This window comes from Oncorhynchus nerka, linkage group LG7 (genome assembly GCF_034236695.1).
Source record: "Oncorhynchus nerka isolate Pitt River linkage group LG7, Oner_Uvic_2.0, whole genome shotgun sequence".
Taxonomy (NCBI): domain Eukaryota; kingdom Metazoa; phylum Chordata; class Actinopteri; order Salmoniformes; family Salmonidae; genus Oncorhynchus; species Oncorhynchus nerka.
This window is the reverse complement of record NC_088402.1, coordinates 89,780,177-89,797,484: the sequence shown is the minus strand read 5'-3', so window position 1 is coordinate 89,797,484 and position 17,308 is coordinate 89,780,177. Positions and strand designations below refer to the sequence as shown.

Below are 17,308 nucleotides of genomic sequence, written 5' to 3'. Positions count from 1 at the left end.
TTTGTAGAATGACTACAAAATTATAATGAGAGTCATTTAGGATTTTTAGGTGATTTTGTAGATTAGTCCATTTCAGGAAATGTTGTTTCTGTGTCTCCAGGATTCCGCTGTGGAGTCTCTGACTACAGTGAAGCCCTACTGCAATGAGATCCATGCTCAGGCCCAGCTCTGGCTCAAGAAGGACCCCAAAGCATCGTATGAAGCCTGGAAAAAGTGCCTTCCAGCTAGATGTGAGTTGTTTTTTTTATGTATCGGTTGGTCTGCCCGACTGTAGTAGGGATTGATTTGAAGCTCAATGTTCACACAGCTTTGACCTACTACAGTAGCAATGTTGATCTATTGTACTTCTATGTGTTTGCAGGTTTTTTTAGCATTCAAACCTTCTCAAGCAGCTTAATTCATACTCTTAGAGGAGGGTCTCCCACAATAATGTGATGTGTACCACATACAAGTTAAAGTATTGGAGTTGTCACACACCACACTAATCCAGTAACACTACCTTTTCAAGCTTTACATTTTTTTTGTTTTTTATAAAAACTTTGCAAGCAAGACCATCCTGCTTGATTGGGCTGCTTTGTCTTATAGTAATGTGGTGCCTGTCTGTGGTGCCTGTCTGTGGTGCCTGTCTGTGGCGCCTGTCTGTGGCGCCTGTCTGTGGCGCCTGTCTGTGGCGCCTGTCTGTGGCGCCTGTCTGTGGCGCCTGTCTGTGGCGCCTGTCTGTGGCGCCTGTCTGTGGCTCCTGTCTGTGGTTCCTGTCTGTGGCTCCTGTCTGTGGTTCCTGTCTGTGGTTCCTGTCTGTGGTGCCTGTCTGTGGTGCCTGTCTGTGGTTCCTGTCTGTGGTGCCTGTCTGTGGTGCCTGTCTGTGGTTCCTGTCTGTGGTGCCTGTCTGTGGTGCCTGTCTGTGGTGCCTGTCTGTGGTTCCTGTCTGTGGTTCCTGTCTGTGGTGCCTGTCTGTGGTGCCTGTCTGTGGTTCCTGTCTGTGGTTCCTGTCTGTGGTGCCTGTCTGTGGTGCCTGTCTGTGGTGCCTGTCTGTGGTGCCTGTCTGTGGTTCCTGTCTGTGGTTCCTGTCTGTGGTGCCTGTCTGTGGTGCCTGTCTGTGGTGCCTGTCTGTGGTGCCTGTCTGTGGTGCCTGTCTGTGGTTCCTGTCTGTGGTGCCTGTCTGTGGTGCCTGTCTGTGGTTCCTGTCTGTGGTTCCTGTCTGTGGTGCCTGTCTGTGGTTCCTGTCTGTGGTGCCTGTCTGTAGTGCCTGTCTGTGGTGCCTGTCTGTGGTGCCTGTCTGTGGTGCCTGTCTGTGGTGCCTGTCTGTGGTTCCTGTCTGTGGTGCCTGTCTGTGGTGCCTGTCTGTAGTTCCTGTCTGTGGTGCCTGTCTGTGGTGCCTGTCTGTAGTTCCTGTCTGTGGTGCCTGTCTGTGGTGCCTGTCTGTGGTGCCTGTCTGTGGTGCCTGTCTGTGGTGCCTGTCTGTGGTGCCTGTCTGTGGTTCCTGTCTGTGGTTCCTGTCTGTGGTGCCTGTCTGTAGTTCCTGTCTGTGGTGCCTGTCTGTGGTTCCTTAAACCTTTTTATTTTATCAACACATTTTTTACATTTTATTTCATAACATATCTTTTCTGGTCAGTAGGTGCACAACGTGTAATGGCCGATGGTGATGTGTTGGATACAGTCCCACTATATATATATATATATATATGAGGTCTATGGTTTAAAAGCAGTAGCATCTAGTGAAAAGTAACACGTGATACGTACACAGAAAGAACAGTAGTGTTATTGCTGAAGCAAATGCATTTGATTACGGAACTCGGAGGAACTATCCCTTTCGGTATGCAAACTATCCTTTCAACAATGCCTGTAACACTTGTCCACCAGGCCAGGAGACGGCGTCCAAGCCCCAGAACAAGGCCGAGGTGCGGAGGCGTTACCTGATGGAGAAGTATGTGTGGAAGTGGAAACAGTTCATGAGGTCACGCTCCGAGGGTCTGTTCCCTCGGCTCCTCAAACTGGGACACAACAATTGGCTCAGACAGGTAAGGATACTCCCCTGCTCTTACAGCAGTACGGGGAGGCAGGGTAGCCTAGTGGTTAGAGCGTTGGAAGTTCATATCCCCGAGCTGACAATGTACAAATCTGTCGTTCTGCCCCCGAACAGGCAGTTAACCCACTGTTCCTAGGCCGTCATTGAAAATAAGAATTTGTTCTTAACTGACTTGCCTGGTTAAATAAAGGTAAAATAAAAAATACAATTTTAACTCAGTTTACTGGTACTGTTTGGTGTGGTACATACACACCAGTGGAGGGGTATACACAGTATACTCACTCTTTTTATGTGGGCATTGCGTATATGGGGCGGCAGGGTAGCCTAGTGGTTAGAGCGTTGGGCTAGTAACCGAAAGGTTGCAAGTTCAAACCCCCATACAGCTCGGCTGTAAAAAGACCAATATGGGATCGACCATTTTAGCTCGTTCAAAATGTACGTCACTGTTTGTCATAGAATTTCACACTAGGTTCTTTTCCTTGGCCCGGGAGACGCGTTTAGGATTAGACTATTTACCCAGGCAGCACTACACCACTCAGCTTTTACATTTGAAATTGAATGGAAAGGTTTTAAATTTTAAAAAATGTAAAATAATCATTTAAATGATACACGCTGCACCTTTCGATGAGACAACATGGGACTGAGGTTCATGTAGCTGGTGTTTGGACTCATATCACCTTCTTATTATTTTTAATTATAGCATTTTTCATTTCCATGCTTTTATTGTTTTACTGTCATCTCCTCTGTCTCCCAGGTGCTGTTCACCCCAGCCACCCAGGCAGCGCGGCAGGCAGCCTGTACCATCGTTGAGGCCCTCACCTCCATCCCCAGCCGCAAGCAGCAGGTGCTGGACCTGCTTACCAGGTAAGAGGCCGTCTTCGGGTTGGGAAAGGTAGCACTGTTTAAAAAATATATATATATATATGTTTTCAACTTTCAAATTGACACGATGGGGAAATGATCTAAGGATATCAGTTAAGTTGGTTGGTTAACACTGGGTGTTAATTGTTAGTAGCTGGACCAGGTGCGATCTGCAGTGAAATATTGCCATCAATACTTTGTTTTTTTTGTGCTAATATCCTGGCTTATATGTCAAACAGCTCTTCTAACAGGTATTTGTTTGTCCCTCAGTTACCTGGATGAGTTGAGCATCAGTGTGTGTTTGTCCCTCAGTTACCTGGATGAGTTGAGCATCGCTGTGTGTTTGTCCCTCCGTTACCTGGATGAGTTGAGCATCACTGTGTGTTTGTCCCTCAGTTACCTGGATGAGTTGAGCATCAGTGTGTGTTTGTCCCTCAGTTACCTGGATGAGTTGAGCATCAGTGTGTGTTTGTCCCTCAGTTACCTGGATGAGTTGAGCATCAGTGTGTGTTTGTCCCTCAGTTACCTGGATGAGTTGAGCATCACTGTGTGTTTGTCCCTCAGTTACCTGGATGAGTTGAGCATCACTGTGTGTTTGTCCCTCAGTTACCTGGAGGAGTTGAGCATCAGTGTGTGTTTGTCCCTCAGTTACCTGGAGGAGTTGAGCATCAGTGTGTGTTTGTCCCTCAGTTACCTGGAGGAGTTGAGCATCACTGTGTGTTTGTCCCTCAGTTACCTGGATGAGTTGAGCATCACTGTGTGTTTGTCCCTCCGTTACCTGGATGAGTTGAGCATCACTGTGTGTTTGTCCCTCAGTTACCTGGAGGAGTTGAGCATCAGTGTGTGTTTGTCCCTCAGTTACCTGGATGAGTTGAGCATCACTGTGTGTTTGTCCCTCAGTTACCTGGATGAGTTGAGCATCACTGTGTGTTTGTCCCTCAGTTACCTGGATGAGTTGAGCATCACTGTGTGTTTGTCCCTCAGTTACCTGGAGGAGTTGAGCATCACTGTGTGTTTGTCCCTCAGTTACCTGGATGAGTTGAGCATCAGTGTGTGTTTGTCCCTCAGTTACCTGGTTGAGTTGAGCATCAGTGTGTGTTTGTCCCTCAGTTACCTGGATGAGTTGAGCATCAGTGTGTGTTTGTCCCTCAGTTACTTGGATGAGTTGAGCATCGCGGGGGAATGTGCAGCTGAGTATCTGGGTCTGTACCAGAAGCTCATCAAGCCTCCTCAATGGAAGGTGTACCTGGCTGCCCGAGGAGTCCTGCCCTACATCGGAAACCTCATCACCAAGGAAATAGCCAACCTGTTGGCTCTGGAAGAGGCCACGCTCAGCACAGACCTGCAGCAGGGATACGCCCTCAAGAGCTTGACTGGTATGTGACGCGTTTCATTCACCTAAACCAAGGCGCTTGTATTAACTGGTCTTATAGGGACAGTTGACTCAAATAAAACATCAACATGATATTACAGCAGTATGTGGACACCCCTTCAAATTAGTGCATTCAGCTATTTCAGCCACACCCGTTGGTGACAGGTGTTTTTAAATTGAGCATATTGGCGGTAGAATGGCCTTACTGAAGAGCTCAGCGACTTTCAACGTGGCGCCGTCATAGGATGCCACCTTTTCAACAAGTCAGTTCATCAAACAAGCATTTCGCTACACTCGCATTAACATCTGCTAACCATGTGTATCCCGGTGCCACCACCCCGCTGACCAGAAGCTCTCGGGGTGTGCGAGAACACGTGGGCAGACGAAGAGAGAGCAGTAGGAGTAGCAGTGTTGTCTGTGGTGATCCATGTGACCAATAAAATTTGATTTGATGATATTTATGCCCTGCTAGAGCTTCCCCGGTTAACTAAGTGCTGTTATTGTGAAGTGGAAATGTCTAGGAGCAACAACGGCTCAGCCGCGAAGTGGTAGACCACACAAGCTCACAGAACGGGACTGCTGAGTGCTGTAGCGCGTAAAAAAATCTTCTGTCCTTCGTTGCAACACTCACTACCGAGTTCCAAACTGCCTCTGGAAGCAACTTCAGCGCAAGTACTGTTCGTCGAGAGCTTCATGAAATGGGTTTCCATGGCGGAGCAGCCGCACACAAGTCTAAGATCACCATGCGCAATGCCAAGCGTCGGCTGGAGAGGTGTAAAACTCACCGCCATTGGACCCTGGAGCAGTGGAAACGCCTTCTCTGGGGTGATGAATCACTCTTCACCGCCTGGCAGTCCGACGGACGAATCTAGGTTTGGAGGGGAACGCTACCTGCCTGAATGAATAGTGCAAACTAAAGTTTGGTGGACGAGGAATAATGGTCTGGGGCTGTTTTTCATGGTTCGGGCCCCTTAGTTCCAGTGAAGAGTCATCTTAACGTTACAGTATACAATGACATTATAGACAATTCTGTGCTTCCAACTGTGTGGCCCCGTGCACAAAGCAAGGTCCAAATAGAAATGATTTGTTGAGATCGGTGTGGAAGAACTTGACTGGCCTGCACAGAGCCCTGACCTCAACCTCATCGAACACCTTTGGGATTAATTGGAATGCCAACTGCGAACCAGCGCTAATCGCCCAATATCACTAATGCTTGTGTGGCTGAATGGAAGCAAATCCCCTGCAGAAATGTTCCAACATCTAGTGGAAAGCCTTCCCAGAAGAGTGGAGGCTGTTATAGCAGCAATGTTCCATCATCTAGTGGAAAGCCTTCCCAGAAGAGTGGAGGCTGTTATAGCAGCAATGTTCCATCATCTAGTGGAAAGCCTTCCCAGAAGAGTGGAGGCTGTTATAGCAGCAATGTTCCAACATCTAGTGGAAGGCCTTCCCAGAAGAGTGGAGGCTGTTATAGCAGCAATGTTCCTACATCTAGTGGAAAGCCTTCCCAGAAGAGGGGAGGCTGTTATAGCAGCAAACGGGGGGGAAGAACTCCATGTCAATGCCTGTGATTTTGTAATGAGATGTTTGACGAGCAGGTGTCCACATACTTTTGGTCATGTAGTGTACCTTGGCTTTAGTCGATTCACCAAGATATTTATCTAATACGTATACTTTGTTTTGCTAGAATGATGTAAAAAAATATATTTTAAAAAACCGATAAGCTTTGATGATATGTTAATATGATTACCTATCCCCGTGCTTGTCTTCTAGGCCTACTGTCGTCCTTTGTGGAGGTGGAGTCCATCAAGCGTCACTTTAAGAGTCGTCTGGTGGGCACGGTGCTGAACGGCTACCTGTGTCTCAGGAAACTAGTGGTGCAGAGGACCAAGCTCATCGACGAGACCCAGGACATGCTGCTGGAGATGCTGGAGGACATGACCACAGGTATAAAGCTAGTTAATATAGACCCAGGAGGACATGCTGCTGGAGGACATGACCACAGGTATACAGCTAGTTAATATATAGACCCAGGAGGACATGCCGCTGGAGGACATGACCACAGGTATAAAGCTAGTTAATATAGACCCAGGAGGACATGCTGCTGGAGGACATGACCACAGGTATAAAGCTAGTTAATATATAGACCCAGGAGGACATGCTGCTGGAGGACATGACCACAGGTATAAAGCTAGTTAATATATAGACCCAGGAGGACATGCTGGAGGACATGACCACAGGTATAAAGCTAGTTAATATATAGACCCAGGAGGACATGACCACAGGTATACAGCTAGTTAATATATAGACCCAGGAGGACATGCTGCTGGAGGACATGACCACAGGTATAAAGCTAGTTAATATAGACCCAGGAGGACATGCTGGAGGACATGACCACAGGTATAAAGCTAGTTAATATATAGACCCAGGAGGACATGCTGCTGGACATGACCACAGGTATAAAGCTAGTTAATATAGACCCAGGAGGACATGCTGCTGGACATGACCACAGGTATAAAGCTAGTTAATATAGACCCAGGAGGACATGCTGCTGGAGATGCTGGAGGACATGACCACAGGTATAAAGCTAGTTAATATAGACCCAGGAGGACATGCTGCTGGAGATGCTGGAGGACATGACCACAGGTATAAAGCTAGTTAATATATAGACCCAGGAGGACATACTGGAGGACATGACCACAGGTATAAAGCTAGTTAATATAGACCCAGGAGGACATGACCACAGGTATACAGCTAGTTAATATATAGACCCAGGAGGACATGCTGCTGGAGGACATGACCACAGGTATAAACATTTACATTACATACATTTAAGTCATTTAGCAGACGCTCTTATCCAGAGCGACTTACAAATTGGTGCTTTCACCTTATGACATCCAGTGGAACAGCCACTTTACAATAGTGCATCTAGGTATTTTAAGGGGGGGGAGAAGGATTACTTTATCCTATCCTAGGTATTCCTTAAAGAGGTGGGGTTTCAGGTGTCTCCGGAAGGTGGTGATTGACTCCGCTGTCCTGTCGTCGTGAGGGAGTTTGTTCCACCATTGGGGGGCCAGAGCAGCGAACAGTTTTGACTGGGCTGAGCGGGAACTGTACTTCCTCAGTGGTAGGGAGGCGAGCAGGCCAGAGGTGGATGAACGCAGTGCCCTTGTTTGGGTGTAGGGCCTGATCAGAGCCTGGAGGTACTGAGGTGCCGTTCCCCTCACAGCTCCGTAGGCAAGCACCATGGTCTTGTAGCGGATGCGAGCTTCAACTGGAAGCCAGTGGAGAGAGCGGAGGAGCGGGGTGACGTGAGAGAACTTGGGAAGGTTGAACACCAGACGGGCTGCGGCGTTCTGGATGAGTTGTAGGGGTTTAATGGCACAGGCAGGGAGCCCAGCCAACAGCGAGTTGCAGTAATCCAGACGGGAGATGACAAGTGCCTGGATTAGGACCTGCGCCGCTTCCTGTGTGAGGCAGGGTCGTACTCTGCGGATGTTGTAGAGCATGAACCTACAGGAACGGGCCACCGCCTTGATGTTAGTTGAGAACGACAGGGTGTTGTCCAGGATCACGCCAAGGTTCTTAGCGCTCTGGGAGGAGGACACGATGGAGTTGTCAACCGTGATGGCGAGATCATGGAACGGGCAGTCCTTCCCGGGAGGAAGAGCAGCTCCGTCTTGCCGAGGTTCAGCTTGAGGTGGTGATCCGTCATCCACACTGATATGTCTGCCAGACATGCAGAGATGCGATTCGCCACCTGGTCATCAGAGGGGGAAAGGAGAAGATTAATTGTGTGTCGTCTGCATAGCAATGATAGGAGAGACCATGTGAGGTTATGACAGAGCCAAGTGACTTGGTGTATAGCGAGAATAGGAGAGGGCCTAGAACAGAGCCCTGGGGGACACCAGTGGTGAGAGCGCGTGGTGAGGAGACAGATTCTCGCCACGCCACCTGGTAGGAGCGACCTGTCAGGTAGGACGCAATCCAAGCATGGGCCGCGCCGGAGATGCCCAACTCGGAGAGGGTGGAGAGGAGGATCTGATGGTTCACAGTATCGAAGGCAGCCGATAGGTCTAGAAGGATGAGAGCAGAGGAGAGAGAGTTAGCTTTAGCAGTGCGGAGTGCCTCCGTGATACAGAGAAGAGCAGTCTCAGTTGAATGACTAGTCTTGAAACCAAAAGCTAGTTAATAAAGCTAGTTAATATATAGACCCAGGAGGACATGACCACAGGTATACAGCTAGTTAATATAGACCCAGGAGGACATGCTGGAGGACTTGACCACAGGTATAAAGCTAGTTAATATAGACCCAGGACATGCTGGAGGACATGACCACAGGTATAAAGCTAGTTAATATAGACCCAGGAGGACATGCTGGAGGACTTGACCACAGGTATAAAGCTAGTTAATATATAGACCCAGGAGGACATGACCACAGGTATAAAGCTAGTTAATATATAGACCCAGGAGGACATGCTGCTGGAGATGCTGGAGGACATGACCACAGGTATAAAGCTAGTTAATATATAGACCCAGGAGGACATGCTGCTGGAGGACATGACCACAGGTATAAAGCTAGTTAATATATAGACCCAGGAGGACATGACCACAGGTATAAAGCTAGTTAATATAGACCCAGGAGGACATGCTGGAGGACATGACCACAGGTATAAAGCTAGTTAATATATAGACCCATGCTGGAGGACATATAAAGCTGTTAATGTATAGACCCAGGACATGACCACAGGTATAAAGCTAGTTAATATATAGACCCAGGAGGACATGACCACAGGTATAAAGCTACCCAGGAGGACATGCTGCTGGAGGACATGACCACAGGTATAAAGCCAGTTAATATATAGACCCAGGAGGACATGACCACAGGTATAAAGCTAGTTAATATATAGACCCAGGAGGACATGACCACAGGTATAAAGCTAGTTAATATAGACCCAGGAGGACATGCTGCTGGAGGACATGACCACAGGTATAAAGCTAGTTAATATATAGACCCAGGAGGACATGCTGCTGGAGGACATGACCACAGGTATAAAGCTAGTTAATATAGACCCAGGAGGACATGCTGGAGGATGTGACCACAGGTATAAAGCTAGTTAATATATAGACCCAGGAGGACATGCTGCTGGAGGACATGACCATAGGTATAAAGATAGTTCATTTATAGACCCAGGAGGGCATGCTGCTGGAGATGCTGGAGGACATGACCACAGGTATAAAGCTAGTTAATATATAGACCCAGGAGGACATGCTGGAGGACATGACCACAGTTATAAAGCTAGTTAATATATAGACCCAGGAGGACATGCTGCTGGAGATGCTGGAGGACATGACCACAGGTATACAGCTAGTTAATATAGACCCAGGAGGACATGCTGGAGGACATGACCACAGGTATAAAGCTAGTTAATGTATAGACCCAGAAGGACATGCTGCTGGAGGACATGACCATAGGTATAAAGCTAGTTAATATATAGACCCAGGAGGACATGCTGGAGGACGTGACCACAGGTATAAAGCTAGTTAATATATAGACCCAGGAGGACATGACCACAGGTATAAAGCTAGTTAATATATAGACCCAGGAGGACATGCTGCTGGAGGACATGACCACAGGTATAAAGCTAGTTAATATATAGACCCAGGAGGACATGACCACAGGTATAAAGCTAGTTAATATAGACCCAGGAGGACATGCTGGAGGACATGACCACAGGTATAAAGCTAGTTAATATAGACCCAGGAGGACATGACCACAGGTATAAAGCCAGTGCTTTCTTTCCATTCTCTAGGGACCGAGTCTGAGACCAAGGCCTTCATGGCTGTGTGTATTGAGACAGCCAAGAGATACGACCTGGATGACTACAGAACACCGGTGTTCATCTTTGAGAGACTCTGCAGCATCATCTACCCGGTAAACGGCTTCTTCTCTGTTCCTGCTCTAACTCAAGTCTATGGTTCAATTCCTCTTTCCTTGCCTCCTTCTCAAAACGCATTGGAGAGGTTTGAGGGGAAGGGGACCTTGGACCTTCTCTAATACGGTTGAGAAGATGGCAAGGAGATAGGAAGCAAGGAAAGAGGACGCAAAGGAATCACAGAAAGATGAATTGATAGCCTTTGTGTTTCTAGGAATGCATTGCATGGCGTAACTGAATCTCCTCCTCCTGCTCTTCCTCCTGCTCTTCCTCCCCCTCCTCTAACTTCTCCCTCCTAACTTCTCTCCTCCTCTTCCTTCTCCTGTTCCTCCTCCCCTTCTCCTCTTCCTCCTCCCCTCCTCCTCCTCTTCCTCCCCTCTCCAGGAGGAAAACGAGGTGACAGAGTTCTTTGTTACCCTGGAGAAGGATCCTCAGCAGGAGGACTTCCTGCAGGGCCGTATGCCTGGTAATCCGTACAGCAGCAACGAGCCAGGTATCGGACCCCTGATGAGGGACATCAAGAACAAGATCTGTCAAGACTGTGACCTGGTGGCCCTGCTCGAGGACGACAGTGGCATGGAGGTAGGAAAACAATAGATTTCTCCTGTAGCTACAACACTGTGCCAACTGGTTGTTTTGTTGTTGTCCAAGACACTGTTTATTCTTGTACATAGTCACGTTTTGCTGTGCTGTTTCGGGGGATTGCTGTCCTGGAGTAAAACACAAGAAGATGGGAGATGGTTCTCCGCTTCGTTTCTAATCGTCTCCTGTCTATTTTGTTTTCTCATAGCTTCTGGTGAACAATAAGATCATAAGTTTGGACCTGCCTGTGGCCGAGGTTTACAAGAAGGTGTGGTGCCCTACCAACGAGGTGACAAAACTCTTCACTATTTTATTTTCCAACTGTATTTTTCAAACAACGATTGAGGTTGTCTAAGGCTTGTTTGTGAAGTGTGTTGTTAACCTTGGGTTTTGTTTTTTTTGTCTGTCAGGGAGAGCCCATGAGGATCATATATCGTATGAGGGGTCTCCTTGGAGACGCTACTGAAGAGTTCATCGAGTCTCTGGACTCTACCACAGATGAAGAGGAGGATGAGGAGGAGGTGTATAAGATGGCAGGAGTGATGGCTCAGTGTGGGGGGCTGGAGTGTATGCTCAGCAGACTGTCTGGCATCAGGGACTTCAAACAGGGAAGACACCTGCTCACTGTGAGTAGGACATGGAACAGAATACTACATTATATATTGGTTCTAGTTAATTATAGTTTCAGGAAATGCAACATTTACATTGTAGTCAGAGACTAGTTATTACCATTATTATATAATATTTACATTGGAGTCAGAGACTAGTTATTACCATTATTATATAATATTTACATTGGAGTCAGAGACTAGTTATTACCATTATTATATAATATTTAAGAATTGGGGAGAAAAAGGGGTCAAATTCAAACAATTTTGCCTCGGTCATGTCAGTACAACGATAGTGGTTTTTTTTTGACATATTTCAGAATTTCCCCATTTAGAGTAGAAAATAACTCTCTCCTGTCCCCTTCCCAGGTGCTGCTGAAGCTGTTCAGTTACTGTAGAAAATAACTCTCTCCTGTCCCCTTCCCAGGTGCTGCTGAAGCTGTTCAGTTACAGTAGAAAATAACTCTCTCCTGTCCCCTTCCCAGGTGCTGCTGAAGCTGTTCAGTTACAGTAGAAAATAACTCTCCTCTGTCCCCTTCCCAGGTGCTGCTGAAGCTGTTCAGTTACTGTAGAAAATAACTCTCTCTTCTGTCCCCTTCCCAGGTGCTGCTGAAGCTGTTCAGTTACAGTAGAAAATAACTCTCTCTTCTGTCCCCTTCCCAGGTGCTGCTGAAGCTGTTCAGTTACTGTAGAAAATAACTCTCTCCTCTGTCCCCTTCCCAGGTGCTGCTGAAGCTGTTCAGTTACTGTAGAAAATAACTCTCTCCTCTGTCCCCTTCCCAGGTGCTGCTGAAGCTGTTCAGTTACTGTAGAACATAACTCTATCCTCTGTCCCCTTCCCAGGTGCTGCTGAAGCTGTTCAGTTACTGTAGAAAATAACTCTCTCCTCTGTCCCCTTCCCAGGTGCTGCTGAAGCTGTTCAGTTACTGTAGAAAATAACTCTCTCCTCTGTCCCCTTCCCAGGTGCTGCTGAAGCTGTTCAGTTACTGTAGAAAATAACTCTATCCTCTGTCCCCTTCCCAGGTGCTGCTGAAGCTGTTCAGTTACTGTAGAAAATAACTCTATCCTCTGTCCCCTTCCCAGGTGCTGCTGAAGCTGTTCAGTTACTGTAGAAAATAACTCTCTCCTCTGTCCCCTTCCCAGGTGCTGCTGAAGCTGTTCAGTTACTGTAGAAAATAACTCTCTCCTCTGTCCCCTTCCCAGGTGCTGCTGAAGCTGTTCAGTTACTGTAGAAAATAACTCTCTCCTCTGTCCCCTTCCCAGGTGCTGCTGAAGCTGTTCAGTTACTGTAGAAAATAACTCTATCCTCTGTCCCCTTCCCAGGTGCTGCTGAAGCTGTTCAGTTACTGTAGAAAATAACTCTATCCTCTGTCCCCTTCCCAGGTGCTGCTGAAGCTGTTCAGTTACTGTGTGAAGGTGAAGATCAACAGACAGCAGCTGGTCAAACCAGACATGAACACCCTCAACGTCATGCTGGGCACACTCAACCTGGTGAGGAATAAATGTATTTCTTTTTAAATTTAACTAGGCAAGTCAGTTAAGAACAAATTCTTATTTACAGTGACGGCAAACCCCCGAGCTGACAAGGTACAAATCTGTCGTTCTGCCCCTGAACAGGCAGTTTAACCCACTGTTCCTTGGCCGTCATTGAAAATAAGAATTTGTTCTTAACTGACTTGCCTAGTTAAATAAAGGTAAAAAATTAAATAAGAAAGTAATATAACATTGTGACATGACTTGATGCAGATACAAGATGCACAATTCAAAATATATATATTTTTGGGGGGTTTGCAGGAGAAATTCTATCAGTTTAATTTTGACCAGAGTTTGGCCATATATTTGTTTTTCTTCCTCTGTAGGCGTTGGTTGCAGAGCAGGAGAGTAAGGACAGTGGAGGAGCGTCCATAGCAGAGCAGGTCCTCAGCATCATGGAGATCATTCTGGATGAGGCCAACGCTGAGATCTCAGAGGACAAGGTGAGACTGAGGCTGGCAGCCCTGGACGAATTATCCTGTCCTGGCAACCTTGGAAACTGTCGCGAACTATCCCGGTCAAACAGTACATAGAACAAATTAATGTTCCACCCAAGTTATTTTTTAGACCAAACTAGATACATCTCATCTGGTTCCTTGCCCCGTCAAACATTTTCAGACTAAATAATAACTACTGAAAGTACAATTCTCATAGCTCTTTTTCTCCTCCATGTTGTTCCATGAAGCTAAAGTGTATCCCCCCCCCCCCCCCCCAGGGTAACCTGTTGTTAACAGGGGACAAGGACCAGCTGGTGATGCTGCTGGACCAGATCAACACTCCGTTTGTCCGTTCCAACCCCAGCGTTCTGCAGGGTCTCCTACGTATCATACCCTACCTGTCTTTTGGAGAACTGGAGAAGATGAGGATCCTAGTGGAGAGATTTAAACCGTGCTGCAGCTTCGACAAGTATGGAGCCTCACTGGGTGTAGTAATAGTAGTAGTTGTAGTAGTAGTAGTAGTAGCGGTAGTAGTAGCGGTAGTAGTAGTAGTAGTAGTAGTAGCGGTAGTAGTGGCAGTAGTAGTGGCAGTAGTAGCGGCAGTAGTTGTAGTAGTGGCAGTAGTAGTAGTAGCGGTAGTAGTAGCGGTAGTAGTAGTAGTAGTAGCGGTAGTAGTGGCGGTAGTTGTAGTAGCAGTAGTTGTAGTAGTGGCAGTAGTAGCTGTAGTAGTAGCTGTAGTAGTGGCAGTAGTTGTAGTAGCAGTAGTTGTAGTAGTGGCAGTAGTTGTTGTAGTAGTGGCAGTAGTAGCTGTAGTAGTGGCAGTAGTTGTAGTAGTGGCAGTAGTAGTAGTAGCGGTAGTAGTAGTAGCAGTAGTTGTAGTAGCTGTAGTAGTAGCTGTAGTAGCAGTAGTAGTGGCAGTAGTTGTAGTAGCAGTAGTTGTAGTAGTGGCAGTAGTTGTAGTAGCTGTAGTTGTAGCTAGTGGCAGTAGTTGTTGTAGTTGTAGTAGTGGCAGTAGTTGTTGTAGTAGTGGCAGTAGTAGTTGTAGTAGTGGCAGTAGTAGTAGTAGCGGTAGTAGTAGCAGTAGTAGCTGTAGCAGTAGTTGTAGTAGCAGTAGTTGTAGTAGTAGCAGTAGTAGTTGTAGTAGCAGTAGTTGTAGTAGCAGTAGTTGTAGTAGCAGTAGTTGTAGTAGTAGCAGTAGTTGTAGTAGTAGCAGTAGTAGTTGTAGTAGTGGCAGTAGTAGTTGTAGTAGTAGCTGTAGTAGCAGTAGTAGCAGTAGTAGCAGTAGTAGCAGTAGTAGCTGTAGTAGTGGCAGTAGTTGCAGTAGTAGTGGCAGTAGTAGTGGCAGTAGTAGTAGCAGCAGTAGTAGTTGTAGTAGTGGCAGTAGTAACAGTTGTAGTTGTCGCATTAGTAGTTGTCGCAGTAGTAGTAGTGGCAGTAGTTGTAGTAGTAGTGGCAGTAGTAGTTGTAGTAGTGGCAGTAGTAGTTGTAGTAGTGGCAGTAGTAGTGGCAGTAGTGGCAGTAGTAGTTGTAGTAGTAGTGGCAGTAGTAGTTGTAGTAGTAGTGGCAGTAGTAGTAGTGGCAGTAGTAGTAGTGGTAGTAGTAGTAGTGGCAGTAGTTGTAGTAGTAGTGGCAGTAGTAGTAGTGGCAGTAGTAGTGGCAGTAGTTGTAGTAGTAGTGGCAGTAGTTGTAGTAGTAGTGGCAGTAGTTGTAGTAGTAGTGGCAGTAGTTGTAGTAGTAGTGGCAGTAGTTGTAGTAGTAGTGGTAGTAGTAGTGGCAGTAGTTGTAGTAGTAGTGGCAGTAGTTGTAGTAGTAGTGGCAGTAGTTGTAGTAGTAGTGGCAGTAGTTGTAGTAGTAGTGGCAGTAGTTGTAGTAGTAGTGGCAGTAGTTGTAGTAGTAGTGGCAGTAGTTGTAGTAGTAGTGGCAGTAGTTGTAGTAGTTGTGGCAGTAGTTGTGGCAGTAGTAGTAGTGGCAGTAGTAGTAGTGGCAGTAGTTGTAGTAGTAGTGGCAGTAGTAGTAGTGGCAGTAGTTGTAGTAGTAGTGGCTGTAGTTGTAGTAGTAGTGGCAGTAGTTGTAGTAGTAGTGGCAGTAGTTGTAGTAGTAGTGGCAGTAGTTGTAGTAGTAGTGGCAGTAGTTGTGGCAGTAGTTGTAGCAGTAGTGGCAGTAGTAGTAGTGGCAGTAGTAGTAGTGGCAGTAGTAGTAGTGGCAGTAGTTGTAGTAGTAGTGGCAGTAGTTGTAGTAGTAGTGGCAGTAGTTGTAGTAGTAGTGGCTGTAGTTGTTGTAGTAGTAGTGGCAGTAGTTGTTGTAGTAGTTGTAGCAGTAGTAGCAGTTGTAGTAGTGGCAGTAGTAGTGGTAGTAGTTGTAGTAGCAGTAAAGTGTGAATTTGTCTTTACAAGTGTCTGGTTTTATTCACATGATGTCCGTGACGTTTGAACCTTTTTATCTCGCTGTGTTTCCCAGGTACGATGAGGAGCACAGTGCCGATGACAAGGTCTTCATCGACTGCTTCTGCAAGATTACTGCTGGCATCAAGAACAACAGCAACGGGCACCAACTCAAAGACCTGATACTGCAGAAAGGGATCACACAGAGTGCCCTGGACTATATGAAGAAACACATCCCGAACGCCAAAAAGTAAGCTGGGATGGACCTCGTAGTTGGGGGGGGTTCCTGTTCACTTTTATTAATTACATGCGTTTATATTATAGCTCTTCCTAAGGCAACAGGTGTCCCAAAGTAGCCTGGTCTCGGATTGGGTTGGTGTTTTACATCCAACTCCTTTGGGGATGATCACAGTAATTGTCTGTACAACTCAAAACTGATCTGGGACCAGGCTAGTGGCATTTCTGAAAAGAATGTTGGGTTAAATTATTGGGGGGGGGGGGTTAATTAATATCTTCACATCTATATCTATATAAAACAACTCCCAACTTCACAGTGTGTGAAACGACACTGACCTCTCACCTCTCCTACCCTCCAGTCTGGATGCCGACGTGTGGAAGAAGTTCCTGTCTCGTCCAGCTCTACCCTTCATCCTCAGACTGCTCCGAGGCCTGGCCACCCAGCACCCACCTACACAGGTACGCACCTGGGTCATGTTCATTAGGGCGGCACACTGTAGCAAAACGTTTTTTGAAACAAAAAAACATCTGTTATTGAGGGAGATGATGTATATAATCTAGTGTTAAGATTTCCTGCCCGCGCTAAACTTTTCTGAACAACCTCGTCTCTCTCTCCAGACGCTAATCGGGACAGACTCCATCACTAACCTTCACAAGTTGGAGCAGGTGTCTAGTGACGAGGGTATTGGGACACTGGCAGAGAACCTTCTGGAGGCGCTGAGGGAGCACGCGGAGGTCAACCTGAAGATAGATGCCGCTCGCAGGGAGACACGGGCCGAGAAGAAACGCATGGCCATGGCCATGAGACAGAAGGCTCTGGGGACACTGGGCATGACGGTAGGTTTACTGACTGGGAGGGTTAACCGGAGTGTAGGTCGAGGGGTTGGAAGACCAAGTTCAGGTGTGGGTTTCTGGTCTCGACTGTAGGGGGAGGGGTTGGAAGACCAAGTTCAGGTGTGGGTTTCTGGTCTCGACTGTAGGGGGAGGGGTTGGAAGACCAAGTTCAGGTGTGGGTTCCTGGTCTCGACTGTAGGTGGAGGGGTTGGAAGACCAAGTTCAGGTGTGGGTTTCTGGTCTCGACTGTAGGGGGAGGGGTTGGAAGGCCAAGTTCAGGTGTGGGTTTCTGGTCTCGACTGTAGGGGAGGGGTTGGAAGACCAAGTTCAGGTGTGGGTTTCTGGTCTCGACTGTAGGGGAGGGGTTGGAAAACCAAGTTCAGGTGTGGGTTTCTGGTCTCGACTGTAGGCGGAGGGGTTGGAAGACCAAGTTCAGGTGTGGGTTTCTGGTCTCGACTGTAGGCGGAGGGGTTGGAAGACCAAGTTCAGGTGTGGGTTTCTGGT

At 47.1% G+C, this 17,308-nt stretch overlaps 1 protein-coding gene across 1 annotated transcript in view; it reads left to right on the top strand.

The window, feature by feature from the left end:
- Nucleotides 1-17,308, top strand: part of ubr4 (ubiquitin protein ligase E3 component n-recognin 4) — a 182,047-nt gene that overhangs the window by 152,567 nt on the left and 12,172 nt on the right. The window contains exons 82-96 of the mRNA XM_065020956.1: nucleotides 101-230; nucleotides 1,861-2,018; nucleotides 2,781-2,890; nucleotides 4,040-4,263; nucleotides 6,030-6,203; nucleotides 10,070-10,191; nucleotides 10,577-10,774; nucleotides 10,983-11,063; nucleotides 11,185-11,400; nucleotides 12,766-12,873; nucleotides 13,242-13,358; nucleotides 13,631-13,821; nucleotides 15,810-15,983; nucleotides 16,330-16,429; nucleotides 16,589-16,807. Of these exons, the coding sequence (XP_064877028.1) occupies nucleotides 101-230; nucleotides 1,861-2,018; nucleotides 2,781-2,890; nucleotides 4,040-4,263; nucleotides 6,030-6,203; nucleotides 10,070-10,191; nucleotides 10,577-10,774; nucleotides 10,983-11,063; nucleotides 11,185-11,400; nucleotides 12,766-12,873; nucleotides 13,242-13,358; nucleotides 13,631-13,821; nucleotides 15,810-15,983; nucleotides 16,330-16,429; nucleotides 16,589-16,807 (2,322 nt within the window). The remainder of the gene's footprint in view (nucleotides 1-100; nucleotides 231-1,860; nucleotides 2,019-2,780; nucleotides 2,891-4,039; nucleotides 4,264-6,029; nucleotides 6,204-10,069; nucleotides 10,192-10,576; nucleotides 10,775-10,982; nucleotides 11,064-11,184; nucleotides 11,401-12,765; nucleotides 12,874-13,241; nucleotides 13,359-13,630; nucleotides 13,822-15,809; nucleotides 15,984-16,329; nucleotides 16,430-16,588; nucleotides 16,808-17,308) is intronic.